General features: G+C 41.0%; 2 protein-coding genes across 11 annotated transcripts in view; one reads left to right on the forward strand and one right to left on the reverse strand.

The window, feature by feature from the left end:
- CCDC148 (coiled-coil domain containing 148) overlaps positions 1-6,645 on the reverse strand; it is a 258,625-nt gene extending 251,980 nt beyond the window's left edge. Inside the window, exon 1 of the mRNA XM_036858270.1 lies at positions 6,312-6,645. Coding sequence (XP_036714165.1) covers positions 6,312-6,336 — 25 coding nt within the window. The 5' untranslated portion in view covers positions 6,337-6,645. The remainder of the gene's footprint in view (positions 1-6,311) is intronic.
- A 354-nt stretch (positions 6,646-6,999) lies between these two features.
- Positions 7,000-14,840, forward strand: part of PKP4 (plakophilin 4) — a 246,075-nt gene continuing 238,234 nt past the window's right edge. For 8 of the 10 annotated variants that reach the window (XM_036857416.1, XM_036857429.1, XM_036857422.1 and 5 more), the window contains exon 1: positions 7,000-7,112. The gene's annotated coding sequence lies outside the window, so the exon portion shown is untranslated. Of the gene's footprint in view, positions 7,113-7,938; positions 8,249-14,840 lie in introns of those variants that run through there. The other 2 variants (XM_036857415.1, XM_036857427.1) reach the window with 2 other exon arrangements.

Here is a 14,840-nt window from a genome sequence, read left to right on the forward strand (position 1 = left end):
TGTTGACTTGCCAGGTGCCCTGCATCTCTCTGACTGCCTTCTTTTGCTTTGGGCTTCACTCAAAGGTGGTGGACATATGGGTTCTGTCAGTAATTAGCATACTTCCAATATAGGTTCATTTATGAGGACTGTCACCTTCACTTTTGACAGTTTTGCTAGATAAAGAAAACTTGATTGACATGCTTTTTTTCTTTCAGCACCTTGAATATGTCTTTCCACTACCCTCTGGTTTCCCTTGTTTCTGATAAGAAGTCAGCTGTTAATTTTATTGTGGTTCCCTTATATATGATGAACTGTTATTCTATTTTTGCTTCAAAACTTTCTCATCTTTGTCTTTCAGCAGTCTATGATGTACCCCCACTAGTGGGTCTCCTTATGTTTACTCTACTCAGGATTTACTGTGTTTCTTGGATCTATAGATTAAAATTTTTGTAAAATTTGGGAAGTTTTAGGCCATTGTTTCTTCAAATATTTTTTTATACATCCTTCTAGACTTCCTTTCCTTCTTTTACTCACAGCTGTCCCACAAGTTTCTGAGGCTCAGTTCATTTTTTCTCAATATTTTAAAATTTGTTTTTCATACTGGATAGTTTCTGTTGGTCTAGAATTTCCATTTAGTTCCTTTTTTAAAAAAATAATCTCTATTTCTCTATTGAGAGTCCCCATTCGTTAAGTCGTTTTTCCTTTAAGTTTTTATACATATTTATAGTAGATGTTTTGGATTACCTGTCTACCAAAATCAACAAGTGAGCTCACTCAGCATGTTTATTGGCTACTTATTTTCTGGAATTTGGATCAGTTTTCTGTTTTTTTAGATGTCTCATAATTTTTTGTTGAAAACTAGATATTTTACATAAAACAGTGTAAAAATTTTGGATGGAGTCTGGTTTTCCTCCTGAGATGTTTTATTAAAACAATAACTACTGGAACTTCAGAATCTGTTTTCCCTGAGTTGTGGGGCTACTAGTGTCTCTGATAAATTTTCCTATCTTATTTTTATTTTTTAGCCTGGTTCCTAAAAAATTAGTATAAATGTTCCTAAAAAATAGTATAAATTATAATATAAATTCTAATATTTTCTACCCATACCAGTGGTGTGGTAAAATGACTCTACCCTGAAAAAGGAATCATGCTGCTCCTCTTCTCAAAGTTCTTCTCTTGCTCCCAACTTCAAAGGAGGAAAACTGAGAGTTAAGGAATATAAGGCTTTGTGGGAAATGGGGAGGAATAGACACCACACTAAGTAAAGCTCTTTTACCCAAATTAGGTTGGCAATACTTGGAACTAGACAGATCATTCATTTTCTATTCTAACAAAGAATAGAAATTTAGAAATTTTTAGACTGTTGCTCTTCATAGTCCAATATGATGGTCATAATATGTGTTTTGTTTTGTTGTAAATATTTGCATAATATTTTAGTGAAACCTGTTGATTGTAAAGAATGAAGACTTACTAAAGGCAAAACAGGAAAAGAATGGGTTAGGGGTGATTGTAAGTAACAAATCTCTCAAAGCGATATCTGCACTCCCATGTATATTGCATCATTGTTCTCAATAGCCAAGATATGGAAACATCCTAAATGTCCATCAAGCAGATGAATGGATAAAAAAGATGTTGTATATATACACAATGGAATATTATTCAACCATGAAACAGGACAGCCTGCAATTTGCAACAACATGGATGGACCTTGAGCACATTACGCTAAGTGAGCACATTATACTAAGTGAGATAACTCAGACAGAGAGAGACAAGTACTATATGATATTACTTATATGTGGGATCTAAAAAAGTCAAACTTCGGGACTTCCCTGGCGGTCCAGTGGTTAAGACCCCGCGCTTCCAATGCAGGGGGTGTGAGTTCGCTCCCTCGTTGGGGAATTAAGATCCCACATGCCGTGTGGCACGGCCAAAAATAAATAAAATAAAAATAAATTAAAAAGTCAAACTTCTAAAAATCAGGGTAAAATGCTGGTTATGAGGGGATGAGGGTAGGGAAATATGATTGATGTTAAAGGCTACAAACTTGCAATGAGTGGCAAATTAACCATAGAGATCTAATACACAGCATAATGAATATAGACAATAGTGTAATATAATTATGTAATGTGATAAATATCACTACAATGGCAATCATATTGCAATATATAAATGTATCAAAGTAACACACTGTATATCTTAAATTAACACAATGTTATATGTCAAGTATATTTAATTTTTTAAAAATATCAAGGAACAATAAAAAAATGAATTATATTCTGTCTTCATGGGGAGAATAAAAACCCAGAAAACATTAGGACCAAGGCAGCTGTTCTCTCTGGCTCACTTGGTCTCTCAATTCCAGATTTCCAGGGGAAAAAAAATCTGATTGGTATTAGTATAGGTTATGGGTCAACGGTCAGCCAATGGATTGGCTACATTTGTATCGGGTCCCCACCAGGGCTGATTCCATGGCCAGATGCAAGGTCATGAGGCATGCAGGACTGCTTACTTCAAAGGCTATGCATATAGGTACTTGAAAACATGTCTATTATACTTACCAGATGTTTGATGCCTTTCTGATTTTATGAAGTTGTTAAATTTGCATGATTCTATGGTGTTCCAAAAGACAGAGCAACCTGGATGCTTTAGATGGAAAAAATGTAGGCAACCCTTACTTAAACTGCTTCACAAAGCTGAGTTTCAACTGCTTTCCCCAATATACAGAATTTTATAGCCTTAGCTCTGAATATGATAACTTCAAGCCAAAGCACTTGCAGCCAGTTGTTTTCACACAGGTCCCCTCCCTCATAGAGGAGTAGAGATAGGTCCTGGTAGAGATGAGATCTGAGACCTTTCTCTCTTAGGAGGTTACATGGCAGAAACCTCTACTCTGTTCTGCCATACATTACCTCACTTTTCCACAATGAAACTCTAGTCCATCTTTTTCTAATTACCTCTCAACATTACTGATTCTAATTTTTCATTGTTGGAAGTCAAATTCTTCCAGAGACTACAAGGATTCATGACTGTTGGCTTTTCTTAGTGTGGGAGGCACTTCAGTAGTCCAAGGCACTATGGAGGCTAAGGTCATGACCATGACATGTATCTGATCCTTTAGGAGAGAAGGCTCATACACTATATAACTATACCACGGGGTAGAGAGTTTTAAGTGCCGCAATAATACACTAAATCATAAATCATCCTCTCCAGAGGGGGATAAGATCAGGAAATTTTCAGAAAAGGCTTTACAGGTTTAATGGTTTATTTGGCTGGGCCTCTAAAGGCAGGGGAGGATTTGCCTATTCAGAGAATGTGCTGGAGGTGGGATACAGCCAATTCTGCAATCCTGTGCAGAATTATTATTAAGCTCTAGCATCCTCTCCCAGGACAAGTTTATTCCACTGCTCTCTTTCCCTCATTTGCCACCTGCCTCTGTTTTAACATTCCTTATAAAAACAAACAACACCTCCCCCTGCCCAAGCAGTGTGTTTGTGGAGTTCTTATCTTCACTGCTCCCACCTCCTCCATAGGCATCCAAGAATGAGAAAAGAGACAGTGTTCCTGCTTCTTTCTTTTCCTTGCTGCCTCTGCTATTCTTTGTCAGAAATTCACTACTAGTCATTATGCGCTAATGTGAAAATAACAAACATTGGAAAGTTACAAAGTTTTCATAATCATGAAAGGTTCAGGTTGACTTCTTTCTGAGATAGTAATTTAAAAGTTCCTGTGGATTTCTACTGTTTACTTTTGTTCTTGAGGATGCCCCACAGTCAGCTGAGCAGAGGCCCTGCTTCCTATCTCAATTTCCCAGCAGTTAGATCCACCAAGGTAGTGTGGCTAGCAGGTGAAATGCTTCCCCTTCACATGTAAATAATTTGCATTTCTATGGACCCTCGGGGTGGGAGACAATGGTTTCTACCCTTCACTGGAAATCTGGAATTGAGGCATTGCAATTTGCAAGTAAAGGGCACTTTTGTAGAGGAGAACTTTATTGGCAAAAAGAGTTAGGGTTTTGAGGGCAAACAGCACAATCTTCAGAAGAACATTGGGAGTGAAAAACAGAAGCTGCAAGAAATTCCTTTCAAATTGTTTCTTGGTGAAAAGAAAAGCCTATAGATGGATATGGAGGGAGAAGGATAGTGGTGTTACCAAAGATCAGATATTTGTAAGGTGTAGGAAAAAGATTCTGGAAGAGAGGATGTAACACATGATCTAAGAGAGCAATTATAATCAATGGAGGAAAATTCTGGGGTGGGAGGATGGCCAATGTTTAGGAGCACAAGTGGAGTGTGAGCTTGGAACGGAAGGCTGTCACCCTTCTCAGCCAGGACTGAAGGAAGTGATGAAGTGTGAAAATTGAGACTGAGATTTAGGAAAGTTAAGTTGAGAAACCTCGTGGTGGATGCCTCAGTCAAGTAGGAGGCAAGATCACTTGCAGAACTGGAAGAAGACGAAGTAGAGTGGAGGCCTGAGGAGAGCAGAAATAGGACAGATTTGGGAGAAGTGCACTGAATAATGTCCTTGGATCAGTATCCTGGATAATCACCCTCCTGATGAGGAAAGGAATTTAGAGAATCAGTGAAGACCCAGCCAAGTCTGGATAGCATAAACTTTTAGTGGAACAAAGTGATTTCTTTATCCAGCAATGCTTGGTTGTACAGGAGCAAGTTCAAAAGAAACCTTTCACTGAAGCATGAGAATGACCAATAATAATAATAATGTTGATTGACAACATTTTAAGGGACATTTTTCATGGTGGATTTTAGTAACATTTTAATTATTACAAACATGAAATACACAATATCAAAATACTCATCAAACATGTGATCTGAGAAAAATGCAAAAAGAACAGATTACTGGAGTAAAAAAAATCAGTTAGTTCTTGTTTTCTTCTTTCTTTGCTAGCCTAAGGCAAGGAAAAAGGAAATATCAATGTTTTCCTTTCCACTCGACACATCTTCCATGATTATAAAAATAAAAAAAAAAAACCAAGTCACTGGTATATTGTGAGTACATTAAATATGAGTCTTATTCATAAAAATGTGCATTTTTTCTATTCTCCTATAAACAAACACCAAAAAGAAAGCAAAAGGAAGAAATTGAAAGCATGATGAGCTAATTTCCATGATGGCAAGGCAAGAGACAGCACTCCAAGGTTTTTCCAATTCTGATTTCTTCCCAGTTCTGGAAATATTTAGGGGGAACACTCATGTTCAGCTGTTTTGTTCCACAGTCCCACCCTGCATAGGATTATCAACGATGTTCAATTTTACTACAAATTGTGAAAGATGTTTTCCTTTTCTTTTTCTTTTTGAAAGATGTTTTTCTAATCAAGGTACCAGGTTAACAATTCTTATCTATTTTTGTAATTTTCAATTATGGTAAGATAAAAGCCAAAAGCAAAGCATGTTATCCAACTTAAAATTCAGGACAGTAGTTAGACATATGTAGCTTGCACACATATTAATCTGTTTCTCTCAACAAAATATTTGTAATTTCCAAAATCCTATCAGCATTTTCACACAATATGGTCCCTCCAACTTGAAGGGCAATAACATAAACACAGTCTTCTTTCTAAAGAAATTAGTATAAAAATGGCAAAATCACCAAAAAGAAGGAACATAAGAATATCAGTGATTATATCATAGGCAATATGCTTAAAAGCCTAATATGTTCATGAAGTCCTACTTTAATAGCTAGTATCTAAATATGAAACTTATTTACAAAAAAAATTGGTATTGACAAACTAGAACAAAGTGACTTTAAATGAAAGCAAAGCACTTGTAATTAAAGTTCAAGATTTTTTGTGATTCCATGTCTCAGTTAATTTCTTTATCAAATTTAGAGATAAACTGGAAAATACCTAGAAAACAAAATCCATCAACTGTAATCTATTTCCTTTACTCTCTTGTGAAATCATCAAAAGACATGCAGGATCAACTCTATCACCTGTGTCTTTCCCAACCCTGTAAACCCTTAGGGGACAGACCATGTACCTGTCAAGCTAATAGTGCAGAATGCACACACAGATGGGTGTTTAATAAATATCCTTCAATGGAGAGATTAGAGGTTTTCTCTGGGAAGCGGGGAACACATTATCTCATGCATTGACTCAATGACATCCATCATACAATACGTCAGCCTGTTTCCTCATCAAAATATCATCCAAAGGAAATCATCTTTGAGTCTCCTTTAAGTCTTTAGACCCCAGGTTTTGAGGCAAGATCCACCCCAGGGAAGGGGGAGTGGTTGGGAAGAACAAGTAGAATTCATGTGGATCAGTGACGTCAGGAAGAAGCAATGATTTAAAGGATGGGGTGCAAACTCACCTGGAGAAGCAGAAGCTGCACACATGTCAAAGGTCAAAGGGCAGAGCCTGAGGGACTCCCCAGTCGCAGGAAAAGTGAAACGCCCACTCCCAGGCTCTCAAGGATTCGTATAGGGGCTCAGCTGTCCCTGCCTTTGACGCGACGGACAAACCCTACCATGCACAGCTGCTGTTGCCAGGAAGGCAAAGCGAAAGCTGCCCCAATTTCAGAGCCAGCACTCGGGAATCCCCCGGTAGTTCTTTCCCCCTCCCCCTCCCGCGCCCAAAGCCAGAGATACCTTCATCCTTACTCCTCATCGTTTCCAGGCCCTCTAGCTCTTAACAGCATCGGTCTCTATGGCGACCTGAAACCTCAGTTCCCATTGGTCAGTTCAATATGAGGGCCGGGCCAATGGGGAGGGCCAGCCTTTTCCTTCCGACCAATGGGATTGGCAGGGAGCAGGTCCGGAGACGGCGGCGTGCTGACGTTCCCGGGAGCCTGGGGCTGGCTGGGCAGGCGGGCTGGCGGCTGGGCGGGCGGCGGCGGCCTCTGGGCAGTAGAGGGGGCTCCGGGGCTGAGTCCGCGTCGACGCCGGCCGCGGAGGCGGCACCATGGGCAAGGGGTAGAGGGGCAAGTTGGCCACCGCCGCCGTCGGGGGTGGTGGGCGAGCCGCTTTGGGGTAGGGGGCGGGAGGGGGAGGGAGGGGCGGGCAGCCGCTCGGCCGCGGCACTTTTTTAATTTTTTCGGGTGCCGCAGCGGCGACCCCTCGGCGCCGATGTTCCTGATCCCCGGAGCGACGACGGCTGCTGCCTAACCTGGAAAGTAAGTGTGCGGGCTCGCGGGAGGGCGCGGAGACTTCTGCCCACGAGACCCCCGGCCCTCGCCCCGTCGCGCCGGAGCCAAGACTTGCCTGCGAGGGGCGCGGGGCAGGGAGGGAGGGAGACGGGGACGGGCGCCTCCCTCCCGTTACTCCGTCCCCACCGCCTCGCGGCCGCCTCGGCTTTCCTGCCCCGCCTCGTGTTTCTGCCCGCACTCGCCTGCCTGCTCCCCTCCCCCCGGCAGGCGCACAAGTTTCACCCTCCATTTGCTTTTCCCTGCGATTATTCTCCCCCGGTATCCCCTACATGCCGCGCACGACCCCTCCCCACGTTGGCCTTCTTGGATCTAGGGCCCCCAGCCCCAAACTTGAGCGCCACGCCGAGCCCTCCTGGACGTCTGACCGGAGGCTTCCCAGCTCCTGCCCGCCTGGCACGCTGCTCCGCGCCCCCAACACCCCTGGGCGCCCGCCTTCTCCAGCCCTCGGGGCTGTCCGTCCCTCTCTCCAGCCCCAACTCCCGCTTCTTGGCCCCCTCCCCTTCCTCCCACGTCTCTTCTGCCTGTACGGTCTTGTGTTTGCCCTCTGAGCCCCGCGCTCCTTGCCGGTCCTGCCCACCGCCCAGTCCAGTGCGCCCCTCTCCCCTCACCGCCTATCCTCACGCTCCACCCCTCCCGGTTCTCCAGCCCCAAGCTTCCCCGGCTGCCCTCTTGCGCTGCCGCTTCCTTCTCTCCCTGCCAGGAGTTGAAGAGGAGCGGCGGCACCCTCCCACCCGCCCCCCCTCCGGCGGAACGAGTGTCCCTGCCCGCCGCTGGGGCTGCTCAGGCCTCTCTCCTTTTCCCCCCCGGGAAGCGAGGGGGTGAGCGGCTGGGCCGAGATTTGGCTGCGTGTTGGCTGAGTGCGACAGCGAGCTCGGGCAGTAGAGGCGCCGCGGCGGCCGTGGCCGCGCGGGGCGCAGCAATAAGCAGGTGTGTGTGTCCGGGGGGAACGTGCACCGCGGGCTCCTCGGCTGGCGACAGATTGTGCAGGAATGCGAGGAATGCACCAGGGGCATAGTCCACACGACCCGCCGCGGCAGAACTAGCGCCTTCCCGGTCCAGCTCTCGCCGAGCAGCCAGAGGTCACCGGAGCATCTTCGGAGCTGGTGAGCCTCGCTCCACTCCTCTCCTCCCCTTGCTTTTCTCCATGCGGCAGAGAGGGCGGCGGAGAGGAAGCCCGGCAGGTCGGGCTTCAGCTAGCCTTTCTTCTGGGATTTTGGTGCATTGGTCTCCAGGACCGTGAATTTCGGGCCGATGGCGGTGTAGCCAAGGTTATAGATAATTGCACGAGGTTCTTGGCAAGTTTGGTTTGCAAGGTTTGAATAGTGCCTGACTTTTACGAGGGTTTTTTGAAAACCTGCAGGTAAGGGTGCCGAAGGTTCTTAGAGTAAAAAGCTTGCAACCAACGTAATTTTAGCTCTATCAAAAAATGTCTGTTAATGCTCATGGACGGGGATGTACTTCAAGAAAGAACTTGAATGCATCAGTTTGCTGTCATAAAAATTGTAATTTTTTCCTTGCATACTGGGCTGTGTTTGGACCTCTTATAATACCTAATGAATAGAAACAGAGAAGCAGTGTTTGGTCAGCGATGGGACAGATAGGACTGTCTGGCACAGTTCAGTTCAGGGCGTGTCAGTTACCATTGGAAGTAACATGGGTACTACAAGATTGTGTATATATATTTCAAGACGTAATTTATTAGTTGAGGTCACAGTTCTTTCTTTTTTTGTTCCCAAGTTTGACCGAAAAATAAAAATACAGCTCTGCAACTTTTAAAGAATGGTAATTATGTGTAAAATCCAAAATGATTAGTATACAGTTTCAATCAAATTTTATTTTCCTTAATGCAGAAAAGCAAATTTTTGACAAGTTCCTTTTCTAGAATTGGGCTTAGATTCTCTTATTTTAAAAGGTAAAGTAGAAGACTGCTTCTCTTTTTAAATGTAGTGTATTACTGTAGAAAGTATCCTCATTTCTGGTACCTGTGAAACAGTTACGGAAAATGGTAACATGAAAATAAGAACAATTGATGTCCAAAATAAGTGTTTCTGGATTTGGAAAAGCATGCTATGTGTGCTTTTATTTGACACAATTTTCTTTGGAGGTTGAATTTACTATAAGCCTCTCCACACTTGGCTATTTTGTATCAGATTCAGGAAAATAATAAGTTGATTGTCCAGCTGTCTTCTAACACTACTGTGTAGGGATCAAGGGCATTGAAAAGTATAAGATGAGAGCCTTTTATTTAGTTAAGGACCCAATGGAAAGGAAAAATAGAAAAGAAAAAAACTTTGTGCTGGGTAAGGTTGTGTCTTTTGGCTGCTACATTGTTTTTCAGGTATGTTCATAATTAGTGGACCTTCTAATTTAGAGATTTAGCTCTAAATTAGAGTTAGTAACACTGTGTAGGATATTGGGAAGTGTTTGGAGATGCCAACAGGAAACTTATGTAACACAGTCCTCACAGCAGAGTTTAACACGTGCATATTTGATTTGATGTGAAGATTAGAAAGTAAAAACACATTGAGTTTCTCTGCCACATTAGAAATCAAAATAGCCCGTTCAGGTATATAGAGAGAGTGTGTGTGTGTGTGTGTGTGTGTGTGTGTGTGTGAGAGTGTGTGTGATTGGCTGTACAAATAGTTTTACATGCTTCAAGTAAAGGTAGGCTTTCAGTTAGAAATATATTCTATTTGTTATAGATATTTGAAGGGAGGAAGTTTTGAAACTGGTGATCATTCACAGTAAAATGACATAAACTGTTTCGATCAGAGTGCGTTCCCTCCCCAATCCCACTATTACATAAGAGAAGGTAGCTGCATTTCGTGTCTTATGTATGATGTAGAAGATTCTAACTTGGGGGACGAAACGTCCAGTTATCTGAATTCTTACCTGTACTGTTTTCGGAGGGAGATAGAGGAGCCACGGTGGTGATGGAAAGCATGAGAGAAGGTAAGCAGAAAGTAGGAGCAGCTGGCGTTCATCCAGGGGGGAAGAAAAAGGGCTGTTGCTGCATTTACAGGCTGAATAAACCAAATCTAATTATGTGAGTAGTTCTGACACAATTTGAATTTGAGGAAACTACTACCAAACTGAGTTCAATAAAAACTTTAGCAATTTATGACCTTGAGTATCTGGATTGTCTATATTAAGTAAGAATTGCAATTTTCTTTGTTTTCTATACAAATTGGGAAAGTAAATTTAATTTAAAACTTTAAAATTTATTTAATTTTTAAAATCCAATTATTGCCAGTTTTCAAACTGAGTTATTTCCTTGCTGTTGACCAGGAGTTGATTTAAATAGAGAATTTTCATACCCTGGATGATGCCGATCATTTAAGTCCAGTGCCTCACCTTACTACTTTGAAATATTAAGGTATTTTGAGAATGCTCCATAAGCTAATTTTTTTTTTCTGTTCCAGTCAAGAGGTATGCCCATAATTTGGTTCATTTTAAAATGGACATTATTCCTTTGTTTTTAACTGGAAGATGACGTAGAGGTTCTTCTAGGGTTCTTCTAGGGCTTAATCATTCATGGAATTATATGTCACTTTGGGAAGTTGCCTTCACACCTTCAGTGTACTGGGAGATAATTACTTTCTCAATGTGTTAAATGGTTTTATAGTGCTTTTCCTGCACTGAAGGGGGAAGAAGAATCTAATTCATAACACCAACAGACTGGATATGTTAGGAATATTAAGTAACTACTTCATGCCCAAAATGTAACTACAAATAGCTGCAAACAGAGAGAGACAGAGACAGACAAAGTAAAACTGGATGTAAGGCTTTGTATACTTCCAGTTAGTGATGATAACAGTTAGCAAGTCAGTTTGATGCCCAGCAGTGAAAAATAACAGACTTCTTCTAGGGTAAGGGCATCAGGCCCTAAGTCACAAACAGCAGTAATTCACGTGCTTACTGGTTTCAGTTGAGAAGTTGTACAGCATTCAAAAGTTGCTCCCACTGTCACTTCAATAATTCAGTGGAATTATCTTCATCTTTTGGAGGCTATGTTACCATAACTAAATTGGGGATATTACATAATGGTGCTCTTCAATTAAACTTAGATTGCTATAGACATTCCATTTGTCATTGGTCTGAGGTTTTTTTAAAATTATAATTTAGATTTATTTGATAAATTTATTTATTAAAATAAATTTGATATACCAATATATTTGATATACCAATAAATGTTGGCTACATTGCTGATCATTTCATTATTCATAGTCTTGATAATATTATAGTTTATTATGATTCATATATAGTGATTCATTGCAGGTGATAAAATGTCATTAGAGATTGCGCTGTACATTTTTAATACTATAAAATACATAAATTAAAATATGGAAGTGTCTGAATTATTTTAAGTCATATCATTGTGAAGCATTTTTCATGAACTGAATAATGCCTGATGATTGGTTAGATGCCAATCCCTGTAGGCTGATATACAATATAGCCCTCACAAAGTCCAGAACTCACAAATAAAGGATGGGGAGGGAGAGGGTCAGGGGAACCAGTAACCCTTTTCTCGTCAACAGCCAAGGCATGTTTAACTTCTATAGTGATTGTCTTATTCAGTATGAATTTAGTGAGTTACAAACATCCAAGGGTGTTTATTCTGCTCTTCCCTAATCTGGATCCCTGTGTCGTCCCTGCCCACTCCAGCACACACGTACCACCACCACTACCAACGCATCTGTCTGCTTGGAGAGGTAGAAAAAGCCCCCTTTCAGGGACCACTTACATAGAATGTAGAAGTTGGTGCCTAGTGTTCCAGGTTGAATTTAGAGCAGATGTGGGTTTTTGTCATAAAAATGATTATATTTTTATGAAAGTTATGTAAAATGTGAGGTTGAAGAGGGGCTATCAGAGTACCATGCAGGCTTTGGGGGCCTGGCCCGGAACTTGGAATATAATTTTTCATGGACACCCACAGCCCATTTACAAATAGACTTTTAAAACAGTGGGTAGGTGGTATCTGAAATTCTGGTCCACTGTAAGCTCTCTCTTTAACTGCAAACATGAGAAGGAGGTGAAAAGCACCCTAAGCCAGAAATTAGGAGATCTGCCATTAAACCTTATGACCTCCACAAACCATTTCATATTTGGGTTACAGCTTCCTACTTTTAAAAGTGCAGGGTTTGGATTGCACTGATCTAAGATATATTTCAACTCAAGGCTCCCAAAGTTCTCAGGGTTTTTTTGGTTTTTGTTTTAAGAAAAAAGGTTTCATAAGCATTGCTGTTTATAATCATTCCTATTTTCCCTTCTACCCCAAATCATAACAACAGGAAGTTGGGGTTCTCTATTGGGACTTTTGAATCTCCTTCATGTTCATCTTAAATAGCTTTTTTTTCTTTAACAGTATAATTTTGGGAAGTGAGGGGAAGGGAATAAACCATATAATGTTTTTAAGGTCTCTGTCTACCCCCACCCCAGTTCAAGGTGAACCAAGGTACTTTAGGCCAGGGAAAGTCTTTGGGATTTTACCTTCACACAGAGCGAAGCCCATGAGAAGTGTCGTGATAAGGCAGTGAGGTGTTGTAGTTAGCAGCAAGTGTATCATTGTTCAATTCTGCCTCTTCTGTTTGCTAGGTGTGTAACTTGGTAAATTATCTAATCTCTCTGGATCTCATTTTGCTCGTCTGTAAAACAGAATAACAAAACTATCCACCTCATATTGTTGTTGTGAGGACTAAATGAGTTAACACATGTAAAGCACTTACAACAGGGCCTGGCTTAGGGCCAGCTCTTAATACATTTAAGTCGTTTTTATTCTTACATTGTGGTATTTAATGATGCTTTCTGTAGCATCTACTATATGCCAGGCAAATTACTGGCTTGTTTTCTGTGATCTTAGTCAATGTGATTATGAATCTAAATAGGATCTTGCGGGGAAGAAATAAACTACTGAAGAAAAATTATTATGAGCTTGATAGTTTGCAAGAGATTGCTTTTAATGAAGAGAATCCAGCAAAATAAACCAACTAAGGGCCTTTTTAAAATAGGGAAGTTAGACCTTGTTGGGCAGGCAGTACTTAGAGGCATGTAAACACCACTAACGTGTAGGAGGTTGGGTAAACACATCTTAATAAACTGTTACGTTTAAAAGGTAAAGACTGATAGTATTATACACTTGCAAAATGTAACACATACCCTTTAAATGTGTATGCAACTATTGCATTTGTAATTCTAAGTGGTAGTCATTTTATAAAATGTCTTCGCTAGTCAACATGTGAAGAAAGTGTTAGTGTTAACCAATTATGGACTAAAATGCATGTTGTAAATAAACTCTTTAAGCTGCCTTTTCTCTCTGAAATTCACACTTGAAATTGTTAGGAAACTACCAAAGCAAGAAAAACTAGAAGAAAAGTTTGGAAAATACTTGATGTAAACCAGAAGACAGTGGTTTGATAGATACAGTCTCTAGTCCTAGACTGGCCGTATTACGAAGCTGGTGTGTGTGCCATGAGCAAGCCATTTAACCCCTCTGGGCTCTGGTTTTCTCATCTTATGAAATGAAGGTGTTGGACCAGACGCTCTCTAGAGTCCTTGTAGTACTTATATTTCACTTCTCCTAGCACAGCCAGCCTTCTCATTCTGTTGTATTTTTTCCTCAGCAAGAATGTACTGTCTTCTCAAGGATTTATTACAATTTACCCTCTGGGGTAAGGGGAGAAAATTGAAGTTATACATACGAAACGAAACGCTCAGCTTCTAAAAATATAAATGTTGCAGCCAGACAAACATTTGTCCCCATAATGGTTGAGTTAGTGGCTATCTTCTTGGACTCATTTGTTAACAAACCAGTCTGCTGTGCACATTTGAGGCTTAAGCCCTTGTTGAGGCTAAGTTTTCCAGAAGTTGGATAGAAATGGAAGGGAAGTTAATTTAGGTGGTGGTTAGATGGGACTGGTCTTGTTAAAATGAGAAAGGTCCACTTACCATTTGCTTTGGTTCGATTTCCCCTGAAAGGTTTGATTTGTTCTCAAAGAAATTAAGCAACTGAGACAGAGTTGTTCCTCTGGAAAAACTGTTGCTTTTCCATAAACAGAACTCATTGATCTATATCTCATTATAGAATATAGGTCGTTTCATTTAACTCTGGTTTTTTAGTGCATGGCCAACCAACCAGTGTTCAGAAATTGCAGCGTATTTCAGCAGGATGATATTTTACTTAGATTTGTGCTCTTGTGTCTGTTTTTTTGTTTTTAAGCAATTAAAAAATCCAGCAAAGAGATTTTCTCCTAGATCCTGCTCTCCCGCACAAAGGGGGAAAAATTCCTATAGAACTTACATATGTATACCTCCATATACAGTAATTTAAAAATATTGAGATTGACTGTTTCCCTTTGCTAATACAATAAGTACATTATTTTCAGAAAGGAGAATCAATTATACTACTAATATATGCAATATTGATTGAATTCTCAGTATGATCAAAATAAACACTTGAACAGGCTCTTAAGTTTCTATACCTTCAAGAGAATTGTAAACACTCAAAGTGGAAACCAGTAATAACCACGTTGCAGTGAGGTTCATCATATTGTCTGGCACCTGCAACCTGGATTGAATGGGGAACAAGGACTAATCTAGTTAGAATAACTTCTTAGTCCTAAGTACCACCAGGGATCCAAGTGAGGGGACTGAACACAATTAGCACTTCAGATATTTGCTGGAGTCCTACTGTGTGTG

This window comes from Balaenoptera musculus, chromosome 7, assembly GCF_009873245.2.
Source record: "Balaenoptera musculus isolate JJ_BM4_2016_0621 chromosome 7, mBalMus1.pri.v3, whole genome shotgun sequence".
NCBI classification, from domain to species: Eukaryota; Metazoa; Chordata; class Mammalia; order Artiodactyla; family Balaenopteridae; genus Balaenoptera; species Balaenoptera musculus.